At 34.3% G+C, this 16,143-nt stretch overlaps 1 protein-coding gene across 3 annotated transcripts in view; it reads left to right on the top strand.

Moving 5' to 3' along the window:
• The window catches only part of METTL25 (methyltransferase like 25), a 116,631-nt gene that overhangs the window by 78,242 nt on the left and 22,246 nt on the right, over window positions 1–16,143 (top strand). For all 3 annotated transcript variants that reach the window (XM_029955152.1, XM_029955151.1, XM_029955153.1), the window contains 3 exons: window positions 48–142; window positions 4,183–4,212; window positions 7,706–7,779. In XM_029955152.1, the coding sequence (XP_029811012.1) occupies window positions 48–142; window positions 4,183–4,212; window positions 7,706–7,779 (199 nt within the window). The remainder of the gene's footprint in view (window positions 1–47; window positions 143–4,182; window positions 4,213–7,705; window positions 7,780–16,143) is intronic.

Raw genomic sequence — 16,143 nt, 5'->3', positions numbered from 1 at the left:
AAGAAAGAATCTTATTTAAATAATCCGTATTTTTCCTCCATCTGCAGAAAGTACCCAAGACAAATGGGGATTTCCAATGTGCCGTTATTTAAAGGGAGAGAGGTGGTGCTGTGGTCGTAACGCCAGAATGTCAGCATGTTTGGTATGGTTTTATTTTTTTCTGGACTAAGAGCTTTATCCAGATGTTACAGAATTTATTATTGTTGGCTAACACCATGAATTAAATGCCAAGTTTTGCAGAGCATCATTATTAATGCTTTGTGCATTGCAAATTTTGAGAAAAAAATGACTTGCCCTTTCACCATTATCTACTTTACATGCAGTGTTGTAACAATTCCTAGTAACTTTTTTACATATAATTTTTATACCTAATTACTTTAAGTATCATATAAAATGTAACAACTGCCAAGTATTAAACACTGAATTCGTTCAGTGCTTTATTCACAGTTCTGTGGTGTGTTTATATGTGTTTATTAGGAGATCATTTGGTCCTATAATTTTTTATAGAATAGGAAAGATATTAATAAGTTACCTGGAATATGAAGTAACTATCTAATTAAATAACACCTATAATGTGCCTGATTTGGCTGTGTTCTAGACCTAGAACGCTTTAACCTGTGGTATTCTCTATTCAAGGTGTTAGGTTAGTTTATAAAGAATAGATCCATGTTAAAACATCCAAGTTATTTTTTGTCATTAGAAATGTCAAATATAGTTGACTAAGTAATGTGTTTAATATCTAGCCCCAAGAGAAATTAATTATCTATGACCATTATTTCTCTGCCAGTTATACAGCAATACAAAAAATAGCATACCAGTGTTCTAGATCATGGATCCTCGAATTATCATAGAAATCTATTTATGCTCAGATAATAATTTTTTTAAGTCCTCTTAAAATGCTTTACTTGGAAATTATCTTGTTCCTTCATAGTAATGTTGTTCAGGGTCATGTGAGAGTGACAGGTAATTCTTGAAACAACTTAGTTCTCAGAATGCAGCAGTCAGGATTATACCCTCCAGGCAAGAAATTAAAATAGCCTTTTCTAGGGAATCTGACTCGCCTAAGAGAAAAGAACTAATGATGCCGGCCATCAGGGATTTTACAATAAAGCAGGACACATGTCACCTTTATGATAAAGCCCACAAGTAAGAGTCCTCACTCGTAGCACAGTACTTCTAATCAGGTTTACGATACCCCCATTTTAATTATCAACAGACAGCCAAGGATCTCTAGATGGCTAAAGAAAATCTAACATGAAAGAACAGAGATCAGATAAACTGCAGAAAAGCAACTTGGAGGTAATGGAGACTATACAAAATAAAATAATGTAAAATAACTATTAACATCCCTTAAAGAAATAAAGGAATATACTGTATCCACAAATCAAAAATGTTTGCTATAAAAATAAACATTCAAAGAAACATATAGAAGAGTTTTTGAAAAATAAACTTTAGAATGTAGAATGTATAGACCACACTGCACTTAACTGTTCTCTGCCCAATGTCCGCTTCCTATGGAATGTCCTTCTTCTTGGCTCCATTGCAGTCCCTGGCTACCTTGGCTCCTTTTTTGGATTCTAAGGAACATTTTTTTGATGCATTTTTTAAAATTGTATTTTACTCCATAACTGACCTTTGCCACAAATAATCAAAGTTACAGGGATTAAAAAAGAGAGCGAGAAGGGCACCTTCGTGGCTCAGTTGGTTGAGGGTCAGACTTCAGCTCAGGTCATGATCTCACGATTTGTGGGTTCAAGCCCCCATCGGGCTCTGTGCTGACCGTTAGCTCAGAGCCTGGAGCCTGCTTCAGATTCTGTGTCTCTTTCTCTTTTAGTACTTCCCCTGTTCTTGCTCTATCTCTCAAAAGTAAATAAATATAAAAAAATAAAACTAAAAACAAAAAAGAGAGCAAGAAAGGAGACCTTTCTGGTGATGCTTTAAATTTTAATTAGATTATAATCTTGTCAGCATACTTAAAGCCTCATAAAACTGCAAAATATTTTCGATTAACAGTTGGTATGTTTTCTTCATTATCTTTATTTATTGGCCAAGAAAAATACTAATGTTTGCAAGAAACTTCTTATCAACTACCTGGTTATCTTTTATTATGTAACCAAAAGTTATCATTTGTATTTCTAAAGTCTGTCATCAGCAACACATACTAAAAGTAGTCTTGGTATTGACTACTTTTAACTAGTTATACTTATCTAAAAGTAGATTATTTTATCAATACCAAACAATTTATTATTAAAAACTCGTGTTTCTTTATTCAGTTCAGCCGTTAGCAAAAGCCATAACACAAAAATCTAACCTAAAATGAGCAAAGACAGTACTGTCAATGAAAATCAATGTTTTCTTCAATCATAAACTTATCCTGGGACTGTTGCTATTTAATTTAATATGAAAATTATATAATAACTTTCTACTATATTAATAAAACTCCAACTCTAGATATCCAGTGAATGTATCATTCAAGTAGATGGAGATTTACAATTTTTTTCTTTAAATAACTTCTGTGAAGCAACATTTTATACAGAGAACTCATTTTCCCACTAAATCTTTATGGTATAAGGGCAGGTGAAGTTAGTTAGGGTTCAAGGAACAAGTTTTTACTTCCTCCTCACTTGCTAACTAGCTATACAACCATGACAACTTATTTTACCTTGCCAATGAACTTGTGCCTCTATGAAAATTGTACTTACACAGGATAATCTGTAAATTATCTACCAGTTTTTTTTTTAATTTTTTTAATGTTTATTTTTTGAGAAACAGAGAGAGAATGCAAGCAGGGGAGGGGCAGAGAGAGAGGGGGAGACACAGAATCTGAAGTAGGCTCCAGGCTCTGAACTGTCAGCACCGAGCCCCACGTGGGGGCTCAAACCAACAAACTGTGATTGTGACCTGAGCCAAAGTCAGACACTCAACTGTCTGAGCCAGCCAGGTACCCTTCTATCAGTTTTAAAAGTATGTGATTCAGCTATATCTAACAGGTATTATTTATGAAGAATAGCAATCTGAAGCAAATATGGGTAATTCTAAAATTGAGCAGGAAATATATGTAGATCTATTATATTTTACTACTTTATGTTTGAAATACTTTTATAATTAAAATTTAAAAAGATAAATATTAAAATATTAATATAATTCAGTTATAAAATTACATAAGTATAGAAATGTATGTTTCTTAAAAAATGAAAGTTTTAGGGGGCCTGGGTTGCTCAGTCAGTTGGGTGGCTGACTTCAGTTCAGGTCATGATCTTGCAGTTCGTGAATTTGAGCCCCGCATCGTGCTCTGTACTTACAGCTCAAAGCCTGGAGCCTACTTTGGAATGTTTCTTCTTCTCTCTCTGCCCTTCCCCTGTTCACACTCTGTCTCTCTCACTCCTAAAAATAAATAAACAATAAAAAAAATTTTTTTAAAGTGGAAATTTTAGAAGCCTCCATTCCATATTGAAATTATGATAAATCTTTCAGATGTATCTTTCATATATGTTATATTACACATATTTACTGGAAATATTAGGAAATACTTTGTAAAATCATATGGATCTTAAATAAACATAAATGTAAAACTAGCTACATATAAAATTGTAAAAATATGTATTCTTTCTCTTCAGGACGCTTGATCATATGTAACTTTGATTTGAATTTGCAGATCAGGCTGACCAAAATTATACATACTTTTCTAAACTAAATTTTCAAATATAATCCATTCAATATAACCCTGTATAATAAAAGACAACACTATATGTTTATAAAAAATTAGGATACATTAAAAAGTATATAAAAATGCTTATTATGCACACATACATAATAAATTTAGACTTATTTTATTGTTTCAGTTAAACAGCTAAAAGTAAGCCAAGATCATGCTATTTTATTTCTTTCATTTTCTTATTCTTTCTAAAATTCAAGGAGTATATACAATTGGGGTGTGTATGTGTTTGTGTAATGACACACATCTATTATAAATCAACCCTAGATTATACAACTATACTTGTTAACATTCCTCAATGATATTAACACTTTTAAATGTGTAAACTTACAAGTTATCACATGATTAATCTTTTTAAATGTCACTTTTATAAGCCCGTATACAGTGTGTTTATAAGTCTTATAAGATAAGACTAAATATACCAGCGGTCTGTGTCTTACTTTTTTCTCCTTGTTTTTTCTCCAAAGGCATTGGAACGGGTTGCGGTTGGCCAAGGGGTAAGTAAGAGTGTTTAATATAGCAGATGGACAGAACCGTTTTCTTAAAGTACTCTTCTTAATTGTCCTGCTGATGAACTTAAAATATGAACTTAAAACCTTAGTCATCTTGTCACCTCTTCATCTTCAAATTTATACATTTTCTGTAAGTTTTTCTTTAAAAGAGAAGTGAACTGTCAGCAGAAGTAAATTGAGCTTTTAAGGAAACTTCCACAGTATATTCTTGTACTGATATCTCATTTCTTCTTAATATACTGAGCAGTCTATGACTTTCAAAAGACTGCTATTGCTGATTATCAGGCTCTTAATGGGCTTAGTTCAAGCAAAGAAAAGCAAGGTATAGCATTCAATTTACTTTTTAACTATAGTCTAAAACACATATCTGTAATTTTTTTTTAACTTTTTCCTTATTTACTTGAATATTAGTTGAAATAGCCAAATGGGCTTGTGCATGTAAACAGAAGTTAAATATATCCCCAAAATATCCATACAATTCCCTTATTCTCTATCTTATGATTGATGAAACATATTAGGAATTTCTAAAAGGTTTTTTAGCTGTTTTTTTAAGCTTTGCACAAGATTTTTCTTGTTGGATGTAAATTTTAGAAATCTCTTTTTGCTTCTATTCAAGGACCATTAATATGTCAATATGACTTTTTTAATAATTTTAAAATGATAATAGCAACAAATATCATTTACAGAGTACTTCCTCTGGTCCAGGCTCAATGCTAAGACCTTTTTTCTTCTTAAATATACTTGTTGTACCTATCTAAATATTGATAAAAGCTGATTTTTTAAAGGCATTAGGGCATGTTGCTGAGGTATGTGGGCTCTCGTCTCAAACTGCCGGTTTGCAGTTATACTGCATCTGAGCCTAGTGGTTCCCTAGGATCTGGAGGAGGAAAGAGCCTTTATCATAATGTCCTGGTGCATTGTTGTGGTGTTTTTCAATTTCCCAAGTGCTTACTCATGTTTATAGTCAATCTTATAATTTGGGTATTATCCAAAACTTACATGAGAACATGGTACACAGCAGAAGTTTGATAGTGTATTCTAACTCCCCTAATTAATTGCAGAGTACTGACTTCCAGCTTAGTGCCCTCTCCACTGGATCTGTAAAATGCATACCTAAGATATATATTTGAAACATGCACTTTTTGCTCCCTCTGATTTAAGATGCATTAACGCAGTAGGCTGATTTCTCATTTCTGAAGGAAAGAAAGTAAACTCTGGGCCACATCCAGTTTATTCTTGGAATTGCCAGACACAGGGTGCTGGGGATATGTTGACTCCCTTCCCACATACCCCCATGTGTATTTACCAGAAAGGATGGGCCCAATTATCCCAGGAATGCATGTTTGAAGGCACTACATAACTCTCTTCCCTTTCTCTTAGCAAACAGCTGTAAGGCCCTTATTTACTCAGGATAAGTTAGAAATGAAGATTTATTCTATCCTGTTTTTATTTCTCTGTGTATTGCATTTCTGTATGATCTCTTGTTTAAATGCATTTCTTGGTGTTTTTTGTCGTCTTTAACCAATTTTTAATAACAATATGAATATACATTCATTTCTAAATTATCGTGATACCATTTTTCTCAAAGGCATAGGAAGGAAAGCTTTATTTTATAAGAGTTTTTTTTTTCCTCCTGAGTGAAGTATATAATAAAAACTAATGATATCCCATCCCTGCCTAAGTGTCCAAGAGGCCAAATAGCATCATGGCTTGATATGTGGGTATCAGAGCTAGGCTTCTTCAGCTCACATACCAATTCGACTTTTTAGAAGTTTCATATAAAATTAAAGTTCCTATATGTTGTTTAGCTAACTAAATAAAAATGCATACATTTCAATAGAACAACTGGTGTCAATATATGAAAGAAGATTTCAGCATTTTGTGAGAGAACAGAAGCGATATAGGGAGAAGGACGGGACGGATAATAGAGATTTTTGATACTACAAAAGAATTACTCAAGATGAAAAACATGCTAAATGAAAAATATGTGCAGAGATGGCAAATTTTGACTAAAATGTTTTGGAGCAATCTTCTAGAAAGAAAGTTGAGAAATCAGTTTATCTTAAGTCAATGAGTTGCATTTAGATAGAGATTTTATATAATAAGTATGCCTTTTGAAGGTTACAAATTTCTTGTGAGTATTCAAGTATGTCTGCTTTCAGTGCATTATTTTAGGAGCTGAACTGGGGACTTTGGTATTCCTAACACTATTTCCAACTAGAATCACCTTCCCCACTAGTCCCACCATCTAGGAAGGGTATAAAATGTGACCTTTCCAAGTACTGTGGCAAGATCCAGCCAGTCAGATGTTTTCCAGTGACGTGAGAAATCATGTGCCATTAGGTGAAGATGCAAGAAATAATGGTTGACTCTCAACTCCCAACTTGTATTTTTTGAAGCCTCAGCACGGGGGGCTCACAGCGTAGGAGCCTGCGGTCAGATGGGGAGAGGAGCAGCAGAGTAAGCTTTCTGCCTGAGCACACAGGGAAACTTTTATTTTTTGCTAGACTCCCTCTGGGTCCAAACATAGTCTAGTTGAAAGCAGACTAAAATTCTGTCCTCTGAAGGAGAAGTGACGGAAGTATAACTCAGGGAATTTGTACAGTCTGCTGAACTCTGTCTTTAAAACTACTGGTCATTGCACAGTTTGGAGTTTTCACCTTATTAACCTTCTCAGAAACCATTCAATATTTTTGGCCTCCCTCCACTCTGGCTTATTCTACCCCCCTTTTTTTCCCCATTGGTAACTTTGCATGTAACCAGGGTTGTTGCTGATATTATTTTGTATTGGATTTATTTAGACTGTCAATATTAAGGGTTCTGTGGGGGTGTGGGTAGAGTTTGGGTGACTTTTGTAGTTTCTTAGTTTAAGTACCCCTTCCATTGTATCAGTGATGTGTTTTCTATGACACTTTTTCGAAACTATCATGTTTCCCTGGGGCCCTTCCCTTCAGCCATATCTTCTTTGCTTGGGAAAACCTTCCCGGGCACCTACCCGTATCTCCTTGCCCAAGGACAAAGACATGCCCTTTTCAGTTCTACACCAGCCAATGTTATGGTCTTTTAGACCGTTAGGACAGACCCACAGTCTCTTCTCCTTTGCATGGATTCTGTGTTACTATTCTCATACAGGCTCCAGAGCCGATCTGGCTGGTCATGAAAGTCTATTTCTACATTTTTTTAACAGAACAGCACTGTATTTGGGACATTAGATCCTTTTTGTTTGATGATGCCTTTTCTTCCCCCATTCACTACCATTTCTTTCATAGTTTCTTCTATTTTCGTGCAGAATTGCTTCCTCAGTATTAGCCTCAGGGTAACAATTTAACTTAGAATGGAAAAATTACAAAAGTATCCTCTATGTTTTGCAATAAAGTCAGATTTCTAACATCCGCTTATGTTCCTGACTCTCTAGTATTGATTCCATTTATGTTCTTTATTTGTTTCTTGTGCTCATATGTATCTACATTTTTTTCAGCTACCTACAGAATCCCTCTTCTATCGAGCCATCCTTCAGGATATTATTAAAGAATGTTATGGCATCACCAAATGGTATGAGAATTTTATTTTAATAAAGATAACTCTATTGTCTTATAAATGAAGTAATTATATTCAAGTGAATTTATTCAGGATCACTGTTTTCTTTTTAAAGAAGCTTTGAATTTGAGTATAATGTCAGTAGTAACAAAGAAGTATGCAGCAACTCTGTCTTAGATTAATCATTATTAAAGTGGGGGCTCTTATGTTTCCTTTTTGTCCTGAAGCATTGGGTAATGATCAAATAGTATGTGTCAATTATGATTTAAAATTTTAGAAGCATTGAAATTTCATATATAAGTAATTCAGTGAATGTAATGTTATCACATGAGCAAGAGTTAAATTTAAAATGTTTTAGAACCAGCATAGCCTAAACACTTAACCAATGAGAACAGAAATTGATCATAAATAATTGTGGCCCTTGTGCTACTGGTAAAATAATAGCCCTGCACATGTTTTGTTTGTTTTTGTTTTTGTTTTTTCAAATAATGGATTTGAAAATGCTTATACAGAGAGGCAGGGATGGGATAATTTTTCCCTAATATTGGTTCGGTAACTGCTGTACTCAAGCATACATTTGCAATTCTGGCAAGTTTCATGAATATCTTCTTGCTAATTACAATTTTAGGATTCTGATAGCCATTTGATTACAATAGGATTATTCTTCAAATTAAAATAGGACGGTTTTAAAGTTCTCAAAATGAATCCACATTATTAAGAGATAGAAACTATTTTTAGATTAGTTATTATTTCTATGGAAGAGAGAAAATAACCTATTTTTTTACTGATAGAAATTATGGCATATAAATATCTACATATACCATTGCTTTAAAGTATCATTTCTGTGTAGCTAACTCCCAAATCTTATTGCATATTCCATTTTATTTTCCATATGTTTACCAATCTTCAAAATTGTCTACAAGTGAATTTCTCATGCTTTCCTGAACACTAGCTCTATCTCTTGAGTTCACCACAAGATGCTGATTTTGTTGAAAAAAAAATCACAAAATCACAAAATTTTACAAATTCATGTCCACTCAAATATTGATTGCCTGCTTCTTTTGAGACCTCAAACCTCTTTATAAATTGTTTTACTCTTCCAATGACAACTTAAAATTGTCTCCATTCTTTACGAATCTTTCTTCTCACTTAAAAAGTAAACACTGTCCAGCCCTCCATATTCCTGCCTTCTTTTACTACTCAGAAGATAGATGGTATTTATTATAAATGCTTTCATTCCAAAGTCTGATTGACTTTTCAGCCACATTTGACCATGTTGATAATTGGGTTTTTTTCCTCCAACTCCCTTCCTCCCTATCTTCCATTAAGTTACATTCTAAGTTCTTTTTTTCCTCTGTACTCTGTCTAGTCATCTATTTACTTAGAGGGTTTTTCCTTTTATCTCATCTTCTACATATATCTTCATTCTCTAATATTTTTATACTCACTCCTGTCTCTTAATATTTCCTCTTTCTCTTAGGAATTACCCTCACAACTTATATCTTGAATCAGGTATCCACTCCTACCTCTCTCACTTACATACCTACAGATATATCAAATTCAGCATATTCAAAACTCAAAGTCAACTTCCCACTAATTTTAGTCAAGGAAGGTGCAAAGAAATAGAAAGATATCCTGTGTTCATAAATTAGAAGACCTAATAGTGTTAAAATGAAAATACTACCAAAAGCCATCGGGATTCAGTGCAATCCCCTATCAAGATCACCGTAGCTCTTTTTTTTTTTTTTAACAGTAGAAAAAACACTCCTAAAATTTGTATGGAACCACAAAATACTAGGAGTAGCCAACGAATTCCTGCTGAGAACAAAGAGGGAGAGATGACACTTCCTGATTTCAAGCTGTAGTCACCAAAACAGGATGGTACTGCATAAAAACACACAGACCAATGTAACAGAATTGAAAGCCAGAAATAAACTGAAGCATATACAGTTGGCTAATATTTGACAAGGGAGCCAAGAATACCCAGTGAAGAAAAGACAATCTCTTTAATGATGGCTGGGATTTTGGATATTCACATGTAAAAGAATGAAATTGGACCCGTATCTTATACCACTTACAAAAACTAACTCAAAATAGGTTAAAGACTTTAGTCTTAAAACCAGAAGCCATGAAACTTCTGGAATAAAACATAGGTATAAAGCTCCTTGACATGGGTCATGGTAATGACTTTTTGGATATGACACATAAAGTCCAAACAACAAAATTAAAAATAGGCAAATGAGACTACATCAAACTTAAAAGCTTCCACACAGCAAAAGAAATCATCTGCAATGTAAAATAAATAAATAAAACCTTACAGAATGGGAAAATATATTTGCAAACCATATATCTGATAAGAGGTCAGTATCCAAAATATTTAAAGAACTACAACTTGATAACAGCAAAAAAAAATTTTTTAATGGGCAAAGGGTCTGAATAGACAAAAGACCAACAAGTACATGAACAAGTACCTGAAAAGATGCTCAACATCACTAGTCATTAGGGAAATGCAGATTAAAACCATAATGAGATTACCTCACACCCGTTAGAATGGTCATCATCTAAACAACAAAGAGGTAACATGTTGGCATGGATATGGAGAAAAGGAAACGCCTGTGCACTGTTGGTGGAGTTATAAATTTATACAATCACTATGGAGAATAGAGTAAAGAATCCTCAAAAAATCAAAACTAGAACTACCAGATGATCCAGCAATTTCACTTTTGGTAACATATCTGAAGGAAATGACTATATTAAATCAAGAAGATGTCCACAGCCCCATGTTCATAGCCTCATTATTTATCATACCAAGATATAGAAACAACCAAAGTGTCCTTCAGTGGATGAAGGTATAATGGAATGTTATTCACCATTAAAAAACGAGGAAATCCTGTCATTTGCAAAGACATGGGTGGACCTTGAAGGCATTTTGCTAAGTGAAATAAGTCAGACAGAGAATGACAAATACTGTGTGGTCACACTTATGTATGCAATCTCAAAAACAATACCAAAAGTAAATGCCAGACTCTTAGAGATGAGAGCTATGGTTACCAGGAGCAGGGGGTAGGGGGATGAGGAATTGGAAGAAAGTGGTGAAAAGGTACAAACTTTTAGCTATAAGATAAATGAGCACTAAGGATGTAATGCACAACACAATGACTATGGCTAACACTACTAAACGACATATAGAAGTTGTTGAGAGTAAATCCTAAGAGATCTCATCCTAAGGGGATTTTTCCCCTTTTTTTTTTCTTTTTTAAAATGTATCTATATGAGAAAATGGTCGTGTTAGCTAAAGCTATTGTGATAATTAGATCATAATATATGTAAATCAAACCATCATGCTATACACCTTAAACTTGTATACCAATTATTTGCAGTAAAACTAGACGGAAAAAAAGGAGTTATGTGTTTGTGGGTACTTGAATGTCACTATGTCTCATGAAATTAGTTTATTCGTACTTGAAGTGAATCCTTTTCTAAGACAATTGGGAAAAAAATCAGGCATCCTTTGTTGATGTCAAATTTAAAGGTTAAAGTATTTCTTGTTAATGCAAAAAAAAAAAAATGAAGAAGGAGAAAAGGAATAAGAGCAAGAAATACTACAAGGCAAATACCTAAGAGAAGGTGGGAATCAAGAGAAATAAACCCAGTGTCTTCTAGGGCTGCATTTCACCAGATGCATCTGTATAGAACAGGCAGCTATCTGATAGTTAATAAAGTAGACATAGAAGGTGAGCACAGCTTTCAATAAAGTAACAATTCTAGTGAGACTAAAGTTAAAGTTCATGGCCTGCCCTAAGAGGAGGACTCCATAGGCCAGGTACACCACTGTTAACCTTGAGTTAGATCCACTCTGTGAATGAGGGTGAACCATAAATGAAACAGTCCTAAAATGACCTAAAGCTCCACTTAGAATTATCTGAAGCTGTGATTAAAGTATTTTTGAGTATTTTTTTAGCTGCCTACAAAAATAATATATATGTAGGCTCAAACTATCACTAAAGTTTACTATATATAATAGTATCTGGCAAGCAACCACAAATAACCAGCCACATGATGAAATAGGACAACATAACCAAAAACCAAGGGAAACCAACCACATGCACCAGAAAAGGACTCATTGGAATTTAGAGAAAAGCTTAAAATAATAACTTGAGAAACTTCTACTTTGGGAAAATGGAGCAGTTGTACTTTTTTATATTTTTCTTAGTAATTACAGTTAAAAATTTAGAAATATCTATAAAATATAAGAAGACTCAAAAAGAATCTTGGAGAGAATAAGGCAAACTAGCTCAAGATCTCAGGACCCAAGGAACAACATGGTGCGAGGTCTCTGGGTTTTCTTTTTGCCTTAAGAACCTTGTGTTAGAAATGAAGTAAACTGTAATTTAGAAATGCCACTGGGGACATACCAAAAAAAAAAAAAAGCCCCTAATAAAATACCTGCTTATAACTAATGGACCAGGAAAGAGGAAGGCATAGGAAAACCTTTTGATAAACCACCCATACTGCAGCCAGAAACCACATGAAAAGTTGGGATCCTACTCTCACCTGTGTCAACAAAGGCCAAGTGGAGAGCCCAGACTTCCATCCTTGCCAAGCTGTAATGAGGTTCCCAAACACTCTTTATGGAATGGTGTCAGAGAAGGCCAAGTAGGAAACTGGAACTTCCTTCCCACCAGGTGGTAACAAGCACCCCACCACCACAGCCACGGTGTCAGAGACCATGTGGGAATTTGGACTTCCTCCCCACACAGCAGTAAAATGGTATTAACCTCTCCCCACCAGTTTGGCATCAGAGAAGGCCTAGCAGAGAGTCAGGATTTTCACCATTGCCCAGCAGTCCAAGGCCACCCCTACCACAGTATCAGTGGAGAAGATGTGGGAAGCTGGAAGTCCCAGCACTAACAAAGTATCAACAGAGTCTAGTTTATCTTCACACGAAACTTGTAAATAGAATGTTTATAGCAGCTTTATTTATAAATCCCAGACGGAAAACAACTCAGATATCCTTCAGCAGGTAAGCAAACTGCTAATCCATATCACAGAATACTACCCATCAATGAAAAGGAATGCCTTATTGATATAACAACCTGGATGAAACTACAGAGAATTATAGTGAGTGGAAAGAAGCCAGTCTCAAAAGGTTACATACCGTATGATTCCATTTATATAACATTCTCAAAGTGATAAAATCACAGAAATGGAAAGAGATTAGTGGTTTCTGGGGGAGAAGGAATGAGATGGCAGGGAATTGGGTGTAGCTATAAAACAACATGAATGATCCTTGTGTAACTTCACTGCATCAATGTCAGTATCCTGACTGTGATACTATACTATCATTTTGCAAGATGTTACCATTATGAGACATTTCAGAAAACTAGATAAAGGGAATAACAATCTCTGACTTATTTCCAACAACTACATGTGAACCTACAATTATCTTAAAATAAAAAATCTATACTTTATGTATAAATAAAAATATTTTGTCAGAGAAACAAAAAATAACCTAACTGAAAATTCTGTAACTGAAAAATAAAATAACTGAAATTAAGTAATCAGTGGGTGGTATTAATAGCATTGTAGACACAGCTGAAGAAAAAATTAGTGAAATAGAAGAAAGATCAGAAGAAAATATCCACAGTCAAGCATAAGGAAACAAAGATGGACGATAAACAAAGAGGGACCAAGAGCTTAGAGAGAACACAGTGAATAGGTTTCACAAACATGTTAATTGCATTTGAGGAAAAAAAGGAGAGAGAAAATAGGGAAGTAGCAATATTAAGAATTTTCCAATATTGGAAAAAAGACCTAAGTCCAAGAAATTTGACATAAGTCCAAGAAATACAAACTCCATGGAGAAGCAAAAAAGAAAATAAATTCTAGGTACACCATAGTAAAATTGCTGAATACAAAGGCAATAAAACATAAGCAGCCAGAGATGGGAAAGAGAGGGAGATAAGAGGCAGGATATCTCCAAAGGAAAAATGAGACTGACAGGTAAATTCTTAGCATGAAAAGAAGTTAGAGGTTAATGATATCTTCAAAGTGCTAAAGAAAATAGGCTACAATATACAGTGTCATTCAGAAATGAAGGTGAAATAAACTGTTTCAGGCAAATAAAACCACCAGCAGATAACACTAAAGAATTAAGGCAAAAGTGAAATGATTCCAGATTAAGTTTGAAGATAATGGAAGAATCAAAAAGTGATAGAAATGGTAAATAATGTGGAAAAAACCCACCACATCATATGCCATCAGAGAAATGCAACTAAACAGCAAGATACCACTACATACCTGTTAGAATATCAAAATCTAGAATACTGACAGCACCAAATGCTAGCAAGGATGTGGAGCAATAAGCAATAATTTTGCTGGGGTTGCAAAATGAGACCACCAATTTGGAAGACAGTTTGATAGTTTCTTCCAAAACTAAACATACTCTTAACCATATGATACAACAATCATACTCATTAGTATTGACCCAAAGGAGTTGGAAACATAATGTCTACACATAAACCTGTACACTGATGTTTATGGCAACTTTATTCATAATTTCCCATCATTTCTTGGATGCAACCAAGATATCTTTCAGTAGGAGAATGGATAAATTAATTGTGGTACATCTAGACAATGTAATATTATTCACCCTAAAATAAAAGATAGCTCTGAAGCCATGAAAAGACTTGGAAGAAACTTAAATGCATATTGCTAAGTGAAAGTCACCAATCTGAAAAGGCTATATACTTTAGAATTCCAATCATGTGACATTCTGGAAAAACTATGGAGATAATAAAAAAATAATTAGTGATACCCAAGGGTGGGGGAGTTGGGGAAGGATGAACAAGTGAAGCACAGAGGATTTTTAGGGAAGTGAAAATACTTCGTGTGATACCATATTGATGAATACATGTCATTATACATTTGTTCAACCCTATAGACTATCCAACATCAAGAGTGACCTTGATGTAAAATATGGACTGGGGTGATAGTGTGTCAGCGCAGGCTCGTTAGTTGTAACAAATCTATCATCTGGTAAAAGATAGTAATGGGGGAGGCTGGCATGTGTTGGGGGAGGAGGTGTACAGGAAGCCTTTATGCCTTCTTCTTAATTTTGCCATTAACCTAAAACTGCTCTTAAAAATAATAAAGTCTTAAAGTAATAAGAAGAACTAATATGAGCTAAATCAAATAAAAATACTATAAAAGTACAGAAGCAAAATTTTATGTAATTTAAAATACAAAGAGAATTAAACAGTAATATAGATCAGAGATAAGTAAGTGGAGTTAAAGTGTTCTAATGTCTTTGAGTTGTTATTGGAAATGAAAAAATTATCATTTTGGACTTTGTATAAGTCAGTGATGTGTGTTCAAAAATTTATGGTTTATGGATACCAAAGGAATGGGAAAAGAATACAGAACTAACAAAATAATACTAATAGAGAGAAAATATAATATATTCACTCAGTACAGAAGAAGAATGAAAAAGAAACCTAAAAAGATGGAGCCATGCTTTCATGTGTGATAGACCAGTGGTTAGAGCTGAGAAACAGGGAATTTATTCTTGGACAAGATACACGGCGTATATTTTGATTAAAAATGTTGACTATCACCAACCTAGAAACAGTGTGAGTCTGAATATACCCAGAACTCAAATCTAAACAGCTCAGTACCTGGACAGACTGAAAGAAATTGTCATAGTGAACACTAATAACAGACGCATTTAGCAGTCTCAAAATCTGTGAAATAGACTAAAAACTGGAGTCGAGGACTATGCACTAGGGAGGAGGACTGGGAGGACTATGGTAACGATGGTTTGGGACCTCTGAACTTTCTTTTATTTCTTATTTTTGTTATTTTATGTATATTACCCAAAAGACAGCATTTTGTTTTAAACTGTTTTATGCTACAGTAATCTAGTCCATTCTTAAATGCCAGTTGACTAAATGAGAATGTTGATTAGTATACTTAACAGGAAAATTAAAAAAAAGAAACACTCAATTGTTAGGATTAAAGTTTTCAAAACTAGCAAGAGAAGTAACTCAGAGACACGTTCTTAGCTGACTTGAGATAGTTGAGTAATCAGGAGAAAGAAACCTAGTGGAAAAACCTAGACAGATGTGTTATAGCGGTACCTGACCAGAGTTAAGGGTTGAACCATCATGATCATTTAGACCTGCGGCACCAAAACTCTTGCAGCAGTGAGTCCATCCTTTAAAACTTAACATGCTTTGGGAACACAGGAGCCTTTTTATTGGATGTTTCTAGCTTAGAAAGTGCACTTAAGTAAGTGGACCAAAATAATACATTCATATATGAATAGAAAGACTTAATATTGTAAAAATGTCAGCTCTCCGCAAAATAATTGCTACGTTG

This window comes from Suricata suricatta, chromosome 10 (assembly GCF_006229205.1).
Source record: "Suricata suricatta isolate VVHF042 chromosome 10, meerkat_22Aug2017_6uvM2_HiC, whole genome shotgun sequence".
Taxonomy (NCBI): Eukaryota; Metazoa; Chordata; class Mammalia; order Carnivora; family Herpestidae; genus Suricata; species Suricata suricatta.
This window is presented reverse-complemented; position numbering and strand designations above follow the sequence as displayed.